This window comes from Branchiostoma floridae, chromosome 16 (assembly GCF_000003815.2).
Source record: "Branchiostoma floridae strain S238N-H82 chromosome 16, Bfl_VNyyK, whole genome shotgun sequence".
Lineage (NCBI taxonomy): Eukaryota > Metazoa > Chordata > Leptocardii > Amphioxiformes > Branchiostomatidae > Branchiostoma > Branchiostoma floridae.
The window spans coordinates 13,862,652-13,884,236 of NC_049994.1; the positions used below are offsets into that span (position 1 = coordinate 13,862,652).

Here is a 21,585-nt window from a genome sequence, read left to right on the forward strand (position 1 = left end):
TTGCAAATGTGAAATACTGCTACCCTGACCCAACATTCATATTCCGGATCCGTCAGGGCGATGGCAGAATTCTCCCGGCTCCACAGCACCATGGATCCATGAAATTTCTATTGATCCAGCTTTATCTGGAAAACGCTATGGGAAAAACCATTTATACCTTTCAACATCCAGCTGCCAGGTGTGTCTGGCTGATTGATGAGGACGATCGAATATGCTTCGCTGTAAAACAGCATGGCATGACACAAACCTGCAAGACATTAAGTAGTCGGATTTGTGGTGTTAATATTTCGTGAAGTGGTAGATACTTTGCCTTACGTTTTACTGGCATTTTGCAAATGTACATGATATGCATTTGGACATACTTACCCACCAATAAATGCTCTATATAATCTTCATGATCTAATCCAAAGGCCAAATTGTTCAAGTCTTTTAATAGCGTTATGCAATATCCTTTAACGTTATGCAATGTCCTTTAACGTTACCATGCTTATGCATCGATATTCTAGAGAATATGTTAAATATGATAGATATAACATAGACATAACAAGCCTCTCAAAACACAAAGTATGCTAAGTTACTTAAAATTGTATGTTGCTTACATAACCACTTCCCGTACCATTTACGCAGCCCTTCGTGATTCTTTCTTTTCACCAAACTTTGCTTACTTAATCTCCTACTGTTCTATTCTTGTCCAATCGCATTTTACATCTGCGATTGCCTCCCTCAATTACTTCACTTAATTTCCTTGATATCACCCTGTGATTACTTTGATTTCTTTATTTTCTTTCAATTACGATTTCTATATTTGTCTCCCATCTTGATTAAGTTTGACGACCGGAAATCTATCCTAATTTGACAAAAATCACCGAATGACATCGCATCGTGCAAGGCTATGGTAATTAGTAGTGTTGAGGACAGAGGATACCTGTTTTCATCAATGATTGTACGCTGAGACCATTACATAGTATTTAGATACCACAGGTACTAGATACCACTGCTTATTAGCGACATTACCGTCGCCATGGTCCAAACCGTGCTTTTGTTTTCAGCACTGATGTGGTTGATCGGGAATATCGATCGGAAGGATAGACCCACACACGTTGATTGCACTGGTCGCAATCACAGGTCATTCGTACGTTCTTACAAATTGGGTAGTTTTCCGATGTAGGAGAAAATTGAGATGCCGTGCTTCCGTTTTCAAGATCATTCTGAAATATTGCCAGAGAAGACTGACTAAATCGCGCATCTAGCAGCCGGCCCGACAGTTAACACCCGGGAAGGGGACCATATGCCCCAGATTGTGTATACACATGCTAATGTCAGAGGTCACACGTCATTTTTATTACAATTTACGTTATTTGATGGAGTCAACAACCATGTAGGTGACGTTCTGACCATTTCGTAGATATGAATAACAGACATGTAAACAAAACAAATTAACAAATTAAAAGCTGTTGTGAGATAGAAAGTTAGGTAGTTAAATTCCCACAAGTTAGGTAGTTTATTCCCACATCTTGTGGTGTACAGGACGGTGCCTGCCACAGTTTTTGTAATCTTAGTCCATCGCCATAGCTCATAGATGTGCAAAATTGTCCAAAAGCACCAGATTTGACACATATAGTTGAAAGTATTCTAAAGCCTATAGATATAATGTCATCTCAATTTCTAGAATAGATTTCATGGCATTTTTGGTCATATTCAGACCAAAAATGTATCGGGCTTCTGTGCCCTGGTATTAAAGCCACATGACCTGACCTTGGTGTGGAGTTGCCCATGACATATGCACAGAGGCTAGGGATTCACGCTTTTGTATACACCACTTCAAAATGCAGAGTGTCCAGACCACTGTATCAGCAGAACACAGTGGACTACTACTACTACAACTTCAAATTATTTGGATTATTTTGCAATTTGCGGCCATTTTAGAAAAAAAAAAATGTACAGCTGTTGCTCCTATGCACCGGTAGTTAGGCATTTGTGATAAGTTAGGTCAACGGAATCTAGGCCGTACGCACAGTATGTTATCATATTTAATAGTAGATCGCTTTCAAGACCATTCGCATGCATAAGGGGAATTTTTCGCACTTGCAGGGATAGTGGATCGGCAACAATTCACGCTACAACAGGAACACTTATATCCTAAGAGTTGGGTGGACAAGGTAAAGAATGAGAATCTGAAAGCGTTGTCCAAGATGTCGACTGGCCACCAGGACTTTGCAGTCTTCGTGAAGCGAGTCGGCCATCAAGTGGACGACATGATCGTCAACTGCGAATGGAGGGGAAGTCCGTGAGTACCAGTATTTACTGTTAACTTGAAAGTTCATTTGTGTTGGTAGAAGTCATTCTTGAACTTGTTTAACTGTAATATCCGACACAAAAAATGGAATAAAAATTGGACTAAACAGCCATAGACTTTCTGCAACTTATGATCCACTGCACACTGAGTCACGTGTTCTATCTGCATGACGTGACGTCACGGCAGCAGTTGATTGTTAATTCCTTGACAAAGACTGGTGCTAATCAGTCAAAAATTTGTGTGATTCCAATTTTTGTGTTGGATATTACAGTTTAACTAGTTCAAGTATTTCCTGTTGTTGTGTACGTAGGTGTTGAACTAAAATCTTTGCAATTAATATTTCACAAACCTACTCCTAAAAATGTCCAACTGTTATGGAATCATTCGTTTAAAATGGACTGCCATGTGTATGATTACGTAATGATAAACGCATGATACTTAATTATAACTGGCTTGAAATATGTTCAACGTAAACAATAGATACGCCTATCAACATTGATATGGCATGTTGGTAGAGCTATACTGAGAATTTGCCACATACATCATCGTTTAAACGACGTGTTTCTTATGTATTGTATTGGAATCAATGAACCAGAAATCCAGAAATCTATCTTTCAACTGTTTATGGACAAGAGAAAGTATAGGCTTTATTTAATATGCCAAATTTTCCAATGTAGTGATCTATACCCATAGTTTTTATCACTGGTTGAATGTTAAAATTCGGTATTGCCTATAACCATATAACCATCAATGCCTCTTATGTTCCTATTATTTTTACTAGATGCACGGCAAAAAACTTCTCCCACACGTTCACCCATCTCGGCAACTGTTACACATTTAACGCAATGACACTGGCGGGGAAAGTGCTTTCTTCAAGCAAACCGGGGGAAGGTAAAGTATTGTCTTTAAACTTACTACTCCACATCGGATTTCATGTATGGTATGTGCACTCATATTGAAACTTTCCCCTGAACAGCACCTCACCCCTACGCCAAATAAGGAAGCGAGACAAATCAAGCTTAGCTAATGGCTCCAAGATGGCCGACGTATGACGTCACAAATCAACATGGCAGTGACCATTGGCTTTAGCGTAAAATAAACATTTGTATAAAACCTATAATGAAATGATCTTCTTTCCAAAGATTAAGAAAGTTTTAAGATACAGAAAATGAAATTGCAGCTAGACTCTAGTTGTGTGAAACCAAAAATTCTGCAAGAAAATAAAACAGACATTGCACAGTTTAAAATGAATTGATTGAGACATTGGCGATTAGTATGCTACGAGATAAAAGTGGAAATCAGAAAGTTGCTAACATCACTGTGCACTGTAACTCATATTTAAGGGCCTAACTAAAACCTTCCATCAATGGCTTCCCAATTTCAGACCATTGTCGTCATTTTGTAAGGGACCCATTGTGAAGCCGCCTCTTGCAGTAGTATTTCATAAGAAAAGAAATGGTTTCCCGTCTAAGAGCAGAGCAGAGACAGGTCACACATCTCTAGTCTCGCCTCAATTGTCCGTGAATTTTCCCATGGGAAATTCTTCATCTCCTGATGATCAAAACGGCGACCCTCGCGCGAAAGTGGCAAAAATGGTTTGCAATTTGCCAGACTTTGATAGAAGGCTTCATAGTTGTACCCAGATATATGAGCTGTGTGTTTGGCTATAATTTTAGTCCAAAATCAACATTGAAGAACTTTTCTGCAGGTATGACGGAACACTGCATATACATTATATAGGTGTGTAGTAAGTTTACCGGAACCAGAAATGGGTCATGTTAAGTATTTTCTAAACACCACATGTCTGATACATTTGCTTCCATCTGCGTCACCCAACGACGACTTCTCATTCCATTATTTAGAGGGCACGTAGAAAAAAGACATCAATGTCACCATTGTATGAAGAAAAATTTCATCTTCCTCTCGCTGCTCACAGCGAAACGTTCGCCTTTATTGACAATATTCGGACTCGTCACATGCAGCTGCATTGGGGCCAATGGTTGGGCCGAACGCCAGCTGTTCTTGCAATTCGTCTTCATAAAACAGAGAGACATTGGTCTCACTCTGATGGCGCCAGACTTACAGATTGTCACTGACTGGTGGTGTGTATTGGTATCCAGTATCCAGCACCGGGTACAGTACCGGGAAGTCATGCAGGTGTAGGTGCAAAATACTGGATGTCATGCAATGATTACTGAGCCCAAGTAGACTTACACTCAAGTACTAAGCGTATTTGACTTAATTCTGTCGCTAAAACGTGTTATTCCTGCCTCAAAGATCCAAATTTAACACTGGAACAAGACGAAAACATTGATATTAAAATCAGCACCATCTTTGTTTTGAGATTCTCCCAAAGCACAGGCTCACTGTATATGATACTTGAGCCCGCAATAAACATTTTGTTGGCTGTTTACATACATATAGGTTGTTGTCATTAGTTATTGTTCAACTTTGTCCAATAGTTAAGGTGCAGTTACAGGTACGGGACATGTACATGTACTTTTAGGTGCACATCACTACCACAGACAGATGTTTTGGATTCAGACATGTAAAAATCTTTCATACATTTTTCGTAATTGTTGAATGCATATCAATTTTACAATGATCTTATCCCACAACAAACAAAATTTCTGAATCCCAATATTGTGCCTATACCAGTTCAAGTTGTAATGTTAGCTGAGCTTGCTATCTATTTTTTCACTTTAAATGAAAAGATTTAGATTTACGTATTCAAAGTAAAGTAATACGATAGTATGTTTTATGTGTGTGTGTTTGTTTGTTTATTTTTTTCGTTCACAGGTAATGGACTTAAAGTGACCGTAAACATCGAGAATGACGAGTACATGGCAACCAATGACGTCGCCGGTGACGCAATGGATGCCGGGATTAAGGTCATGGTTCATCCCCAGCACGAGCCGCCATTTGTAAAAGAGTTAGGCTTTGCGGTTTCACCAGGGTTTCACACGTTTGTGGCTATCAGGAAAGAAGTGGTGAGTATTTATATATTGTATACAGCTATATCTATACCTTCATATTTCGCCTGTTAGACGTATAATCCTAACAGATTCCAAACGTATTACAGGTATGTTCTTGTTTTAGCATCATATGTCAATTTATTATCTTGCCGGTTGCTCTGACGTCTATGATTCCCCCCTATCCATATCCTCCATCCCTAGCTTGTTGTATCGTCTGAAAAATGCATCTTTGAGACAAAAATATGCAGAATGTTTCACCCCCATGCTCTTGCAAAAGTGGATCGTTGCAAGATCACCCTTTCTTTAACGAAAACGTTGGAAGTTGTCAGTAACATGTTACCATGTTGCCATGGTAATCAGTTACCATGTTGCCATGAGGGCGTACATTTTTTTGTAAAAAGGCAAAACAAAGGACTCTACTTTATATTTGTCCATGAAAAGCTGGTGGGCCTGAATGGCAAAGATAGCCCACATTCCTACAACAAAAACAATACCAGTCCTTCCAGAGAGCAGTTGCACGAGCAGGTAGATATGAATTTGGATACGGCCAGACGTTTCAGGTAGCTTCCAATATCTTTTGACGGTGTCACTGAGGAAAGGTAACGGAAGATACCTGAAGTGTCTGACCGTTTCCAGATTCACATCCAGTTGTCTTTAGTAATTTATATTTGGCGTATCTTATTCCCTGGATGTCTAACCTGTATCGACGAAAATAACAAACAAGATATAAATGTCATGTCTGTTGTTTCATTTTCTTAAATTTTGCATAGATTACGACACTTCCAGCACCATACGGCAACTGTCAACAAAAGGGAAACCAGGAGCACTACAGCGAGTACTCGCTTTCTGCGTGCCGAATAGAGTGTGAAACGCAGCATGTCATACAGGAGTGCGGATGCCGACTCGTTGAAATGCCAGGTAGGTTGACAAATATGTCAAATTATGACCATTCTGTGTATTGTGTTTATGGTAAATAAGATGCATACGAAGCTAAAGGCTTGGCATATGGTTCTCCATGAACGATGCCAGATCAGTAAAAACATGAAGCACTGAAGAATATTATAGATTAATATGCACAGCTTCCTACTTCGCTTGCATAGTTAGTGCTCCGAAAATAACGTACATGTATCTTATGTGTATTCAACACAAAGGGTTTCAAAGCTACATCCGTTGTTTATATTCCTAGCTGCAGTATTAATGTCATGTCAATACAATTGAACTTATGTATAATTGCAACCTCTAGTGCCTATAAAACAACACCAAGATATCGCAACGAAAACAGCTGCTATGAATGTCGTCGTGTTAGTTTGTATGGACGTCTACCAATTTGAAAGGAAACCTTTTTGGGTCCTTTTGTAGGTCAATTTTTCGTAGGTTTTTGAAATTCCCAATAACTTTATTTGACTATTTTACATGTTTTATTTACGCAACCTTACTAAAATGTAGAACGGCAAATGAATGAAAACATTGTCCTAGCAGTGCTGACTCGCGAGATGGTAGTGATGTGTTTAGCTTTGTTATAAGTCCGCTTTGTCATCGTATTTTTGTCTGTATGCCAATTTCGCAGACCGTGACTATTGTGGCCAGTTTTCACCATGAGTTGTTCTTCGTGCAGGTACCCGATGGCCCGTGTGTACACCGGAAAGGTACCAGTGTGCATATGAGAAGTTAGGTACGTATACTGAGACCCGCCTGTACTTTAGCCATGGACACTTAAAACAATACCTTTACTGGCCTACATAAATCTGTTCTTGAATCCGAGGTAAGGTAATAAGCAAGTGTAGATTCCTCTCCATGTGATCAAGTCTGTCTCAAATAGAAGAATAATAGTATCATGTATGTGTCTCTAATACATAGAGATAGGATAAGTGCATAAGTGTACACGATACGTGTACAATTGTCCAAGAGGCACTAAAAGATATGTACATGATGGCCAGACAAACATGGATTACTACTTACTACTTACGACAAGGTTCCCAATCCTCTTGATCCAAAGACACTTTATGACTTTGTGTGATGTATATGTATACAGAATGGCTGAGCTCTCATGTCTAGACCACATCTCAAACGGATAAAAAGGCATGCTGTTACTCTGACGACAGTGGCGAGGTTGTCATGATGATAAAATCATATCCTCCCTGATGCCTAGTGATGGAGGTATTGTGAATCAGTTGGTGTGTCCCTTTGACATGGTATGTGTCCGCAGTTATGTGTCAGAAAAGTGGCAAAATGTCAGTCGAAAGTGGTGTTATAGGATACTGAGAAAATTTGGCTCTTTTCTGTCATAGTGACGATGATGGTTTGGAGTCTATGTTATTGAGAAAATTTGGCTCGTCTCTGTCATGATGACGATGATGATTCAGATTCAGCTTTATTTCTGATTGACTCGGCTTGTGATATTCAATACGAGATACGAAATACACATGAAATGCGCCATCAGTCACAGAATCGCTTGACACTGATACAATTGACGTTAAACATTAATGCATAAATACAATTTTTGAAATTCGACAACGATCGGATTAAAATCTAGACACAATAGAATTAACAATCTTTACTGATCAACTATGATGAATGAAAGGTTTGAAGTTCGTGTATCACTCCGGCGCCGATCAAGATCAAGAGGTGAGAGAGACCACCCCTCGGCCCACCAACCAACCAACCAAACAACGTTGCCGTTGTTGATTAGTTTATAAACTCACCATGACGCGGTAAATGTCACTTGCCTCCTGCAGTGAGGGTCACGGAGGGCGATTTATGCGCCTGCCGATCACCATGTCACAACGTCAAGTACAACGTCAAGTTGTCGACACTCAAGCTGCGGCCAAGGAGTGTGGCGAAGGTCCTAAGCAACAACAGCTTCATCAACATGTCAGACAAGGAGATTCAGTAAGTACATGTTTTATTCTATTCGCCCTACAGTAAAGGTGATGGACGGAGAACAATGCGCTTGGCAATGCAGAATACCATGCCATGCAACCAGCTACGAATGGACATTGTCTTCCTCCAAGCTACGGCCGAAGAGCCACCTCTCCCATGCCCAAAGACGTGGCCTTAACATGACGGAGGACCTGATACTGTAAGTATATGCATGTTATCTACTTGCTTGATGTCACCGCTTTCGCATTTTTTTTTTGGTTTCGTTTACCGGCTTGTCTCCACATGCATGTCCATGCTTTTTTTGCGTTTATCATGTCAGAAGTTCCTGACCAACTCCCAGCACGAATTCCGGAGATGTTCTAGCATCTGCCGCCACTCTAGCTTGTCCTGACGTTTCTTGAAAAAAAGAGAAAAAGAAATTACCAACGTTAGAACAACTGTCTTCCAAACGGTGATGCAGAACAGAGTGCGGAACAATCGATAGAGTTCTTGCTGGGAGTCTTGGAGAAGGAATCGCAGAATCCCAGCAGGAATTCGGGCTGTTCCGGTCCTGTCTGTGAAAGAAACAAACCTGATGTGAACAAACCATTGTCAGTTATGCGACCAAAAGCCCACATCAAAAAACGTCTCTCTCTACCTTTCTGGACTGAAGGTGAACAATGACTTGAATTGAATGATCGGAACAGCCCGAGTCCATATTCTGTCTGATTGCATAAGGTCAACATAGGAAGATAGAAGCTTGGCCAAGCAGACAGAATATAACCACTTTACATATGTCCGGTATGAATATCTGTAACTCCCTGGATGACGAGATTTTGGAGAAAATTACGAAATAAAGGCCCAGTCGCTGATAAAAAGTAGTAGATGCTACCTGAAACGTTTGGCCGTTTACAAAACCTATCCAGTCGCTTGTGTAGATTTTGTATTAATTAGCTTAATTTTTGTACTTATTGGCTGAAGCCTCGAGGTGTAGCTTTTATTGAAGAACCAAACATTTCATTTCCATAACACGGCCAACATTAAATTCTAATACAAACCAAATCAGACTGAGCTCAATAACGCTCTTTGTATCATTTCCTCAAAATGAGTATAAATTAGAGTGCCTGCCTAAATCCCAACATTCTGCATTAAACCTGTCTGGATATGAATACAGGACATTGGACAGATATTCTTACCAGGACTTGTACTGGGACCATTCTTAGTTTACAAGTTTACGCTTTTGCTTTTATTCTATAACCCAAAAGTTGTCTTAGACGGCATCAAGAGTACAGAGTAGTTAGAATGATAGCTAGGGCTTGTGGTAAAACACATGTTGGTAGGACATTAGAGAATCCAGTACAGTCCAATCAGGTAGCAATCAAGAAAATAGAAATCTCCTTGGCTGAATTCTCGCTGGGATTCTGTTGGTGGCGAGATCATGACGTACTCGTGACGTACTCATGACGTACTCGTGGCGTGCTCGTGACGTGGTCGTGGCGTGCTCGTGATCACTTTTAGAAGGAAAGTGTCTTTCCCGCCCCGGATGGTCACGTGCTGTGCTACTACTGACGGTAAGTGTCCCAACCTCACGTTACGATTCTCATCACCTGCTCTCATGTCGCCACATTATCTTATGTATCATTTCGCCGTTTATGATTAGGCTATTGATAAAATGGCTTGCAATAAGCTGTTGACCAGTTTAGTATCAAACAGTTTACATCCTTGCATCTCATGATAATTTGAATGGTTGTATGGTCAAATTTTGTTTTGTATCTCCCGCGTTGTCGTGCCAAAATGAAAGTTATAGACTTCCACGAGTCAGTTATTATGTGTTAACTTAAATCTATATGTTAACTGAAAGAACATGTTACACATTGCAGGGCGCTAGTTTGCTAGTGGTCATTACATGATAAGAATCTATAACATGTATTGTACTCTTGTACCTAAACTTTGTACTTTGTAAGAAGAAGGACGACTTTCTTCTCGGGGGGTTATATATAAATTCCAATACATTAAGTATACATAAAAAAACATAAACGTTGGTACATAGGGGGAGATTATAAAGTTTGTAGAATTCGCAGGTATTGGTCAGGTAAGACCTAACATTATAATGACATATCTGTATGAAGTGATCGTCAGAAACAAAATCAACTAAAATGTTGTAAAGTAGAATATATTGTATGTATGATGAACATTTTACAAACTTTAGTTCAGATATTCGTCAAAGACAAAATGACGCATGTTTGTGACACCTGAAAGCTGGCCTTGATGACCATATACCGGTCTACCTCTTCTTATGACACTTTATGGTGACGTTTGATGGCCCAAAACCCGTTCTGATGCACAATGATATTAATCAATCATTATTGCGTTAGTCTCTCTTGTAGAAACCTGGTACAAAGTAGTGTACAATTCTGTGCAGGTTTACGTAACCGTAGTCCTAGATCATGATGTGCGCTTAGTCTGTAACCCACCAGGGAATCATCAATCTAGGAGAAGCTACCTCCATTCTATATCATTATTGCACATAACCTTACAACGTAGACTATTGATGTCTTCAATTCGCCTCTTTTCTAGTGACAACATTGCGGTTCTAAACGTATACTACGAGGCTTTAAACTACGAGTCGATCGTACAGATCCCAGCCATCGAGACAGAGGGGTTATTAGGTAGGTACCTAAAGTAGCTTTGACAGCACTGGGAACATTGACAACATTGGGAACGTATGCTACAGTACTGAACGAAATAGATTTTATCAGGCGACGTTTCAGTTACTCGTATATTTAATTCACGAAAAGTGGGAATTGCCAATAGCTTAAATGCCAGGTATGTCTGGTAATGTTTGCTTTTTGGTTGATGAACCTTTACCCAGGGGAAAATGTTGTGTTTCCAGTTATCCGGCGGACGACCCTAGCAAAACCCTGTCGACCCTAGCTTGTGCATGCAGACTATCAATCTCCTGCTAAATAGAAGGAATAGAGCACTGCACTGTACTGTGCCCAGTTTCTTATTTCTGTGCTGCCCGGATAGTGGAATCTACAATATTTGCTCGGTGCCTCCACTTGTGCCAGTGTTTGTGAAACATTGCAGGCAGTGAAAACTATTATGGTCCTATGGTCCTCACTTGTATGCCATGTGTTTCCATAATATGTGTGATTGCAGAGGGATTTGGGGGAACAATGTGTTGCACCTTGTAATGTTTGTTGTACATTGCATTGCTGTCTATATGGTTATAATCAATATAGGACTTCGCTTTCCATGTAAAACGTACAACACCTAGTACCTAGTTGGAAAGCATGAAAAAGTATTATTATTCTGTCTCCATTTTAGGTGACCTTGGCGGGCAGATGGGACTTTTTCTGGGCGCGAGTTTCCTTACACTGGTGGAAGTATTCGAATATCTTATGGACGAGCTCTATGGGAGGGTGCTCAAGAGATGTTGCCGGTGCAAGGCTACCGCATCTGCCCATACTTCGTCTCCATCGGCCGACGTTCTGAGTGTGAACATCAACGGCAGTGCCACACAGCTCCCCCAGACCAGCCGCGCATGACTAGAGCCGGGTGACGGCGCGCTGTCGTGCCTGGTCTCCACGCATTGCGCATGCGCAGGGAGAAAGTTTGGCTGCCTGTGTACAGACTCTGGTGGGGATTGTTTCTGTGGGTCAAGGGTCGCGACGGCTGATTCGGAACTGTGATAAACTCGTTTTTCTCTATTTCTTACGACATCTATAATACTGCGCTCTGCTGAACAACAGCAACCGTATTGTGGGGGTTGCTGCTACGAGGCAGGACGCTTTCTAAAGTCTCTTACAAGACGAACCAATTACATTCTCACTTGTCAGTCTTTCCAGGAAAGAAGAGTGAATCGAATTTTTGTATGTGTCGCAAACTGTAAAGAGGTAGTCCGTCTTAGCAGAATGTGGAAGCTTACAGCAACGCTAGAAGGTGAAGTTGTAGTGCGCTAAACCGGACCTTTCAAACTAAAGATGTTGAGATCTCCAACATTTCGTTGGGGTCTTGTCGATTGTGATTACAAAAGCTCATCCAAGATGCCCTGTAGTGGCTGCCAATTGTCGTCATCGCTAGACAAGATGGCGAACACTTGAATCTTCTTGCAAACCCTCCCAAAATCGTTGCGCTCCTCTGTGTAGCATCTGTTCGAGTAATCAAGAAGATTGGACCTTGTCGTGCTTAAATGGGCTTTTGTATCCAATGGAAAGTAGGGTATATTACTAACCGATTTTGTACTTGCTGTATTGAGTCAATACGTGACTGTGCTTAGAAACGTTTGGAGGAAAACCACAGTAGCTTCATGTTTGTAGTTTTGTTCTGGCTATTTTTTTGTGCGATCTGGGCTTCGCACTGTTTTTAGGAACTACACAATGTTATTTCCCTTTTTCCTCCGATAGTCCGAACTTGTGGTCGCCCAGGTCGGAGAGCGGCTACGAGTATAGACTGTTGGAATGCGAAGATGCCTGATTCTAGTGAAAATTGGACCAATATGTCTTTATTTACAATGTATTATCTCTAGGAACTAATAAGTATACAGATGTTCATATTTACCAGTGGCTCTCCTCAACTTAGATTTTTCTCTGGATCCCGTTTAAAGACATTTGTGTGATCATTGTGAATGACGATAGTTTTTTAGACTAGAAAGAAGTGGTCATCATATGTGCCATGTAGCAAATTGTATTTTAGTGGCTTTGTCGACAAATGTTGCTTGTATTCTCAATGTTACTGTAAATATCTATTTACAAGTAAGTACTATTGACGTTGATATTCGTTGTATTTGATTAGTTCTCAGTGCATCGTATGTCAATAATCTTGCGTGTTTTTAAGCGTACTGTGGCCTCGTTTTGGCACAAAGTCTCGCGGAACGTGGGCTTACCGCGAGACTTCGTGCTGAGAAGTGGCTGGCGAGACCTGATTCCTTGGAGGTATTTTCAAATAAATATGTAAAAGGGACGGTACCTTTTTATCCCAAAGATTTGTGTTGTACATGTTACTTCTATTACAGTAGTTTAAGTCACAAACGATGTTTAAGTATACAGTCATTGCGTTTTATCTAGCTCTCTTTACCCTAGATAATGCTATCCCTCTTCTATAATTTTGTTACTGTATTAGCTTGAACTTTTATATATAGACATCATAGGACTAAAACTTTGATTGAAACCATATCATAACTCGTCTCACATTCTACAAGTTGTTTACCTGTTTGGTAATACATGTAGGTCATGTGTGTTATCTATCATTTGATGCATCTTCGAAATTGTCACTTTTTTTGTAATTTCCTTTTGCATGAACTGTCTGATTTAGTATCATACACACACACATATATACTTTACATTTCTCTCAATGACGTTATTTTTTTCACTTCATGTCGTCGCGTCGACAAAAATACACCTTATTTTCATCATCGACAAAGCTTCCAGAAAAAAATTCTTTCAAAGAAATGCCACGACAAAAACAGAATATGAGATTTAACATCAAGATGGAAAGAGAAAATATGACGTTTCCAGTTTCGAAGGGAAATTGGTAAGAAAATAGATGTGATTGTCTGTAACGTGAGTTCTGTCTGTTGTCAAGTGTTGTCAAAATTCTCCGCTGTGGAACTGTGTTTATTGTTCTTGTTATCACTGTTTCGTGTAGATAGATTTACGTTATCTTTATGCTAGACAATGTTTTTTAGTCTACAGCACCGATTCATCTTTTCTATCAATTATCATCCACATGTCATTTCTTATTTATAATCCATGAACCTTTGAGAAAAATTCACATCTAATCAATAAGTCTATTTCAGGATACACCAGTGAAGAAAATTATTTATTTCGTAATACCAAGTATTAGGAAAGGACCTCAAACGAGAGAAACTTTTCCAAAGGAAGACTTATCAAAATTTTCTGTCTTTATTCGTAGAGGGATGAAATTGTAGGGGTATTCGATGGTATTTTCGTCATGAGTCATGTTAGAATATACATTATACAAATATGTGATAATGGTAAGACCTTTGTTTTCTTCACAGTGACAACATTTTGGTGCTAAACGTATACTACGAATCCCTGAACTACGAACTGATTCAGCAGATGCCGGCAATCGAAACGGAGGGACTTCTAGGTAAATAAGGTTTAATGACTTCCATTGAGGATGACATCAGTATTCGTTTTCTTGTATTTTTCTATGCAATTTGCGATGTAATTTGCTCATCTTGCAGCTACTTTGTGTGATTTGCTATATGGTCAAACACTTTTAATCGAATAAACATGGCCATGAAATATCAACAAAACCGGAAATTGTCAACTGTATCATTTGCAATCTAAAGGCTGACTACATTTATCACATGTCAATGTGCTGTTTGAGCTGTTATTGATAGAAAAGTACAGTTCTCACCTTTAAACCGTTTCTATAATAACTCACCTGGCGGCAGGATAAAAGCTATAATCTGTAGCCATCTTTTGCAGACATAAAGACAGACAAACAAGGAAATAAAATCAAACGAACGAATCACTGTGAAGGAAAGGAAACCTAAGCGATACATTAAAGTAGCCTCCTTCACAGAATTTTAGTAGCGCTTATTACGTTTTTAGGGGAGGGCATGTTCGCTATTTTCAACAGCCAGCACAAAAGCTCCCTCTCCCGGCATTAGAGAACCTTTAAGTTAGCCCATGTTGAAAAGCGCCAATCCACTGTTCCCAAAAGATTAAAGCCAGCGCTCCTAGAAGTCTGCGAAGGAGGCTTACGTTAAGGCCTGTGACGAAATATATCGTTCAAATGCAATTCAATCGCTACAACTGAATAAAAAAGGGAGATTTACTTATGGACGTTTTGAGTGACATCCATCACTCTTCTTCAGTGTCAGTAAAATGAACAGAAATCTCCGTTTTTACTCCGCTTACTTGGATGTTTATCCTTCGTAAATATTTATTCATTTTTCCGCGTGTGAAAATCTTACGCAAATGTGAAGTAAATGCATTGCTCATGTAAATACATGTACCTACTGCAGACCATTGAATAGTGTTTCTTTCTCCTATCCAGGTGACCTGGGAGGACAGATGGGACTCTTCCTGGGCGCCAGTTTTCTGTCACTGGTGGAGATATTCGAATACCTGATGGACGAGCTTTATGGGAAAGTGCTCAGGAGATGCTGCCGGTGCAAGGCAGCATCCGGGGCGACCAACTCTTCCCATTGTGCTGACGTCGTGAATTTGAACATCAACGGCAGTGCCACACAGCTTCCCCAGACCAGCCGCGCATGACTAGGACCGGAGGACGGCGCGTCATGTCTGGTCTCCTCGCAATGCACGTGCGCAGAACGGACATTCGGCTGCCTGTGCACGCAGGCTGACTGTGACTGCTTGTGTGGGAGACCCAGCCCGACGCTGGAGGTAGATGCGTAGCTCAATGGACCGATCCTGTCGAACGCCATATCGAACAAATAGAACCCCCTATTATATTTCGAACGCCTCCGTCAAAAACTACCCCATTGGACAGAAATGGCTTTTTTGGCGGATGTGTTCGAAATAGAACCACGATCGAACAGGGGGCGTGGTTTGGGGATCGATCCATGATGTGTCTCCTCCTCGCCGATGTAGCCAAGAAAACCTTGTGTTGTCGAAGGCCAATCTCTGATATAAAAACTGTATCAATTCCGGGACGCAACTTGATTTGTACTTGATACAAAAAGTGAACATTGTATATACTTTTCATGTTTAACTAAATGTACAAGGTCAGAAATCAATTGTATCATAGCTACAGCTACTCAAAACTACAAATTTGTCCATGTGTACAGCGGAACGAATCGCCCGATGTTTTCAGGATAATAATCCACCAGAGAGCTTCAAACAATTTCGTTTGAATCTTCTCTTGTTGTGACGGAGACCCCCGCGTTCTAGGGAGAAGTTTGGTCGCATCTTGCCGCCATTTTGGAGAGACGATGATCACGTGAATCTTCTTGTAAACTCTCCCATCACCCACTGCGCTCCTCTGCATCACCTGCTCGGAAACGTGAGAACAAATGAAGACTTGACCTTCTGGCGTGCGGGTTTCTATCACAGAACTCCTGTTTTTTTTAATTGTATTCATAAGTGTTGTAACGTACCTTGTAAAAACAAAGATACTTTAAGACAGCAAATAAGGACAATCGCACTACAGTTCCTACAAAGTGTGCACAACGGGCTGTGACTGGCCAAGGTGCATTCTTACTGGTCGGAGAAAGAATGTACCAGAAACCAGATCAGATCCCGTAAAGCACTGCCCGGGCGTAGCAGTAGAAAGCTGGATATTGCACTTGAACATGCGTTAGAGTAAGATTGATGAACCTCATGTTGTTCATACTTAATACTGACAGTTGACGTACTTCCATTTGTTAGAAATCAGGTTTAGCATGATTACAGTGTTCTATGTGCGTAATTGCTACCATGTCGCAAATACGTGTGGCCGTTTTTGTAAATTACCGTAGGGAATTTTATACCACGAGATACTATGAGGTTCTCTATTGGGAACCTTTGTAGGCAATTCACTTGTAGCAATGTCTGTAAAACATGTGCTATTCTGAAGTCTTCACATAGTTTTGCATCCGAATATTACGTGTTAGAACATTTAATACCTTCACATAGCACCACGACTTTTCATATTGATAAGTTTGCACTGGAATTCACACGAGCACAGGTTATTGCCATCCATATGTCTAGCTATGTATGCTTAAATTGTATTCCTACCAGTTTCACGCTCTATAAGTCTTGTACAGAACCAGTGCTTGAAGCAGAGAAGCCATTTTGTCATGCCTGCAACCCTTTGCATGAAAATATTGTTGGGTCACAATAAGATTATTTCCTGCACTGTAAAGCAATGAATTCAGTCGCTTGATGAAAAATTAAACTTCTTTGTTTTCATTGCCTATGCCAACGTCACTTTTTCTGCTTACATACAATTTCATAAAATGAAGTCTTCATTGTATGTGACAATTTGATGCTTCAGTCAATTTGAATGACTTATCGTAAAATGACTTATATGAACTTGATGTCGATGGGCCTTTAAAACTTTTTGACGTCAACATTGTTTGGAACTCTAGATTAATTTAATTTTGTACATGAAATTTTAGATAAATTGAATTTCATACATGAATTGAGTTTTATACAAGAATTTGGAATGAGCTGTTTGATATAACAATACTGATGAATTCACGGAAGTAAACCAGTTTGGTACTGAGCCCTATCATAATTTTCTACAACATTACTAAAAGTAATCTGCATCAGCAGCTCGATCCCATTACGATATTCATCAACATTCAATAAGGCACAATAATCATGCATGTTGTTAATCAACACTCGTACTTTTAAATATACACACTGTCGACCATTCTGAAGGTTTTACATAGTCTGGCATGGCAAAGCAAAACAAAACAAAACATGATCTTAAATAATCATGACTTGTGGTCATTGTTTCACCTAAAGCACCGGGCCCCTTCGAGAAATACACTTATATATTAATAAGTCATTATGAATATGAAAACCTTTTCTTAGAGGAAGGTGCCCTCTTAAAAAGTACACTGTCCCCAAACCTGTACAGGTGATCATCTCTACATAAGGAGTACCTAGCGAATATGACCACTTTTGGTGGCCTCTTAGATAATTTGTGCTCATTGACACAAACATTAATAATCCTGCCAGTATTGACCACCTGTCTATGACCATTTTTTTCTCGGCCCCTTGAGTGGTCTTCTTTGGCATTTTTGACTGGATATTCGGATATCTTATCTACAAAAGCCAGACGTGATGATACAGTTACTTGAAGATGACCCCAGGGTTAAGTGGGACACGATTGGTCAATCAGAAGGTCATGACCTTTTCAGAACTGGGTCAGATGAAATGAGTATCTTCCAGATGTAATGAGTGTGACATGGACACTCATCCCCCCCCCCCGAAAAAAATGAGTCGGGCCATGATAATTGCAATTCCCATTTTTCCTTTTTTATCCTGTAACTATCTCGTTATGCTTTCAAATATTGCAAGTTCATTTGTACTTTATAGAAACAAATTTATGGCTTGTCCTCAGTCATTTCTCAGTTAACTTCCAGTAAGTTTTATAGATACTAATATGTTTTGTTTGTCCTTGATAAAGTTAAACTCTAATTTCCAACTCGAAAAATTGCATTTACCCAATTTTTTTACTGGTTGACTCCAGTCTTTGTCAAGGAATGGGCAACCCACTGCCTCTGTGACGTCACGCTATTCTTCTGTGACGTCAATGAAGTCAATCAGTTGAATCAAATTGGTGTGTCCAATTTTTCCGGAATGACTTCTACCAAGTTTAACACACACAGATGAAGTTTCAAATTATGTTTTGCTTGAATTTTTTGTAGCCCTGGGAGTCGCTGAAGATTGTCAACGTGGAGTTATGTTTGTGTTTTGCTTGAATTCTTCTCAGTGGCCAATGCAAAGTGGAGTTATATTCGATTTCCTGGCTAAATGAATCATGAAAGAATCAGAACCAAGCCCTTCTTGGTCTGTCCAAGCACACACAATCTACTGATACGGTATGGAGCCCATGCAACAATTAGATGGTTTATTGGATGCGAATGACCCAAGTGTCAAGGAGAGAATGAAACAATTCGCCGATGGCATCATTTTACTACCATGATGCCAAGAATGAAAGGGTTCAAGCGAGGTGAGGGGTGGAGGCCACGTTATTGGAACTGGCGCAGATTACCTCCATGCCGAACTGGCATCACGGATGTCGTCATGGAATCTTTAAGAGAAAGGTGGAATTCAACTCCTCAGTCTTCATCTATTACGTGCTTATTTTCATAGGTTGGAATATATCATAAATATATTCATTTATCTATTCAGTAGCAAATGTGACAAAGTACATTACCCAGACTCTCTTTCTCTCTCTCTCTCTCTCTCTCTCTCTCTCTCTCTCTCTCTCTCTCTCTCTATCTATATATATATATATATATATATATACATATATATATATATATATATATAATCAAATATATCATAAATAAATATCATAGCAAACAGGACAGGCAAGATGTTGCACATGTCTACAGGTTATTTGTTGTTTCATACTCTGAATGTTTACTTTGTTTTCAACATCAGAGTTTTTAGATTTGTTTTATAAAATGAATTAAAGGAATGGTCAGGCAGAAAATATCCGGTTAGTAGATTTTTTGACGTGGGGACAATTGATGCTGTCACTTTACGTTTTTATTAGATTCTGTCTGTGCAGATAGAAAGTAATTCATTTATCCCTAAGGCTGCTTCTTCACCAATGATCCAAGCTCGTTACAGTCGTGGTAACAGTACATACATCACATCATATTTTAGCATGTTGTTCCTAATCTTTTACTCCTATCATTGACAGCATTTATTTGACAGTATGTCAAGGAAGTGTAGCCATAGGGAACTCAGTATACGAAGAACATCAATCATTTTCCTACTGTTTTATTGTAGAAGACATCGGACCCTTGCAGCACCTATATATTGAGATATGATATTGGGCTATATGCCAATTGGTTGGTTTACACTTTTTCCTAGAAAAGGGTAGAAACTGATCTCTGGAACGGATTAACGTTGCATATATAATATGTAACTCGGGAGATGATTGAGAACAAAGAGGCGGTGGGTTGAATTCATACAATGTAGCATATCGTGTGTCTTAATAAGCATACAAAATTTCCACAAACACACATGCGCAAGTTTTGTTACACATTTTCACAGTGATATTAATTGCCAAACAAGAATGGTACAATTACACAAATAATGCTTGTTTGGTTTACCAAAAATACAGATAAGCATTTGTTTATTTTTCCGTTTCCTATGCTAGACTGTTCGAAAATTTGAACAGTTGTGTTAGATTGTGAATAAATTCTCCACCTACCAATTCATTCAATTAAAAAATTATCGATGTATCCGTTCAAAAGGGATCTTCAATTTAGTAGTAAATTAATCAAAGAATAAAACACGTCAAATATTTTTCTCCCGGCTTACTTCCTATCCATTCTAGGATGAATCTGGTCTTCAAGTTCAAGGCACAATGTCATCTGCACTGCCATCTTTTGTTGTTAAACCCTGCGCAGTAAGAACTGCATTGTACTATGAAACTCAATTACATATTCGAAGCAACAGTCATATACATGCAAACTTATTGGTAGAGGTGACATTGAAACGCCCTTGTTCGTGTGATTGCCATTGAGCCAGGCCGACCTTAGCATCTAAGTAGATTACACGGAGACATTACACCCCTGACGTCTATTACTTGACATGCTGTCATGACACGTGTACTCTGATTGGTTGATAATGCCCCTGGTGTAGAATCTATAGCCAATCGATGGCAAGGAAAGGTCAGGCAGTAGCTGATTAAAAGACGAACCAATTTCCCCTCGTCAACGATGGAAATTGTTCCCTCGTTATCAGACAAAAATGCCAAGGTTGTGAGGGCAGGGACTTATTGGTGATATTAGCGAGTGCATCAGTCAGACTCAAATAAAGGTGCATGGACTCTCACTGCGCTTGGGGCACCGGTACGGCACTGCGGGGTTCGTTCACTGCGGCACTGTTTTGTTACTTTCGCGAGTTTTAATAACTTAAGTATTGCGTAATACGTAAAAGTATGACTTAGAAGACAGCAAAATACACAAAACGGAAAACAAAATTCGTTCTTTATCTCTGAAATTCATTGAGTCATCTACGAACCCAACACTGCCGCACTCACTGCACTTGGGGTACCGGGTACCCCAAGTGCAGTGAGAGTCCACCTTACGTAATGGACGAACATGCAATCATTGCGGTGCAGTTCTGTGAACAGTATTGCACACATAAACAATTTCCACTACTCGTCGTTCACACAAGACAAATTGTCCGTTTTTCAAGCCCGACTGATTTAGATATGTTTGACGTCTACAAAGAGGCCTTTATGGGGAAGCAGATATTACCCATGTGAGGTGAGATATTATCTTCGTGTACTTTTTGCCTTTATACATATGAACTCAGACGAACTATACGTACATTCTGTACTGTCCGAACTATTTAAGATCCTGCAACAGCGACGAATGCTATCTACATATGTACAGTATGCCAAACAATGGCAGTAAATGTAATTTTTTTCATCTCTTCTTGAGTAATTTCGTTTCAAATTTTGAAACAAACACACCTGCAACTGCAGGTAAAGGTGCCCAAACCATCACTATCTATTCACGTTGTTAAGTTATACTGTTAAAACACAAAGGTAAACTACGGGAAGCACTCTTGGCGATGGTAGTTACAGATTTCTAATTATGATACCTCAAGTTCAACTTTACCTGAACAATATACTGAGAGATCAACAGAACAAGAAGACACAATGTCAGAACTATACTGAGAGATCAACAGAACAAGAAGACACAATGTCAGAACTATACTGAGAGATCAACAGAACAAGAAGACACAATGTCAGAACTATACTGAGAGATCAACA

The 21,585-nt window shown here is 39.8% G+C and overlaps 1 protein-coding gene and 1 long non-coding RNA gene across 2 annotated transcripts in view; both read left to right on the plus strand.

The window, feature by feature from the left end:
• Positions 1-17,021, plus strand: part of LOC118432797 (acid-sensing ion channel 1C-like) — a 30,023-nt gene extending 13,002 nt beyond the window's left edge. The window contains exons 4-11 of the mRNA XM_035844417.1: positions 2,092-2,287; positions 3,078-3,187; positions 5,096-5,286; positions 6,042-6,189; positions 6,887-6,943; positions 8,194-8,350; positions 14,153-14,244; positions 15,163-17,021. Of these exons, the coding sequence (XP_035700310.1) occupies positions 2,092-2,287; positions 3,078-3,187; positions 5,096-5,286; positions 6,042-6,189; positions 6,887-6,943; positions 8,194-8,350; positions 14,153-14,244; positions 15,163-15,383 (1,172 nt within the window). The 3' untranslated portion in view covers positions 15,384-17,021. The remainder of the gene's footprint in view (positions 1-2,091; positions 2,288-3,077; positions 3,188-5,095; positions 5,287-6,041; positions 6,190-6,886; positions 6,944-8,193; positions 8,351-14,152; positions 14,245-15,162) is intronic.
• On the plus strand, positions 8,359-11,499 carry LOC118403172. Its single transcript, XR_004829610.1, has 3 exons — positions 8,359-9,701; positions 10,708-10,799; positions 11,461-11,499. It is a non-coding gene; the product is annotated as an uncharacterized LOC118403172 (long non-coding RNA).
• Positions 17,022-21,585: the final 4,564 nt, after the last annotated feature.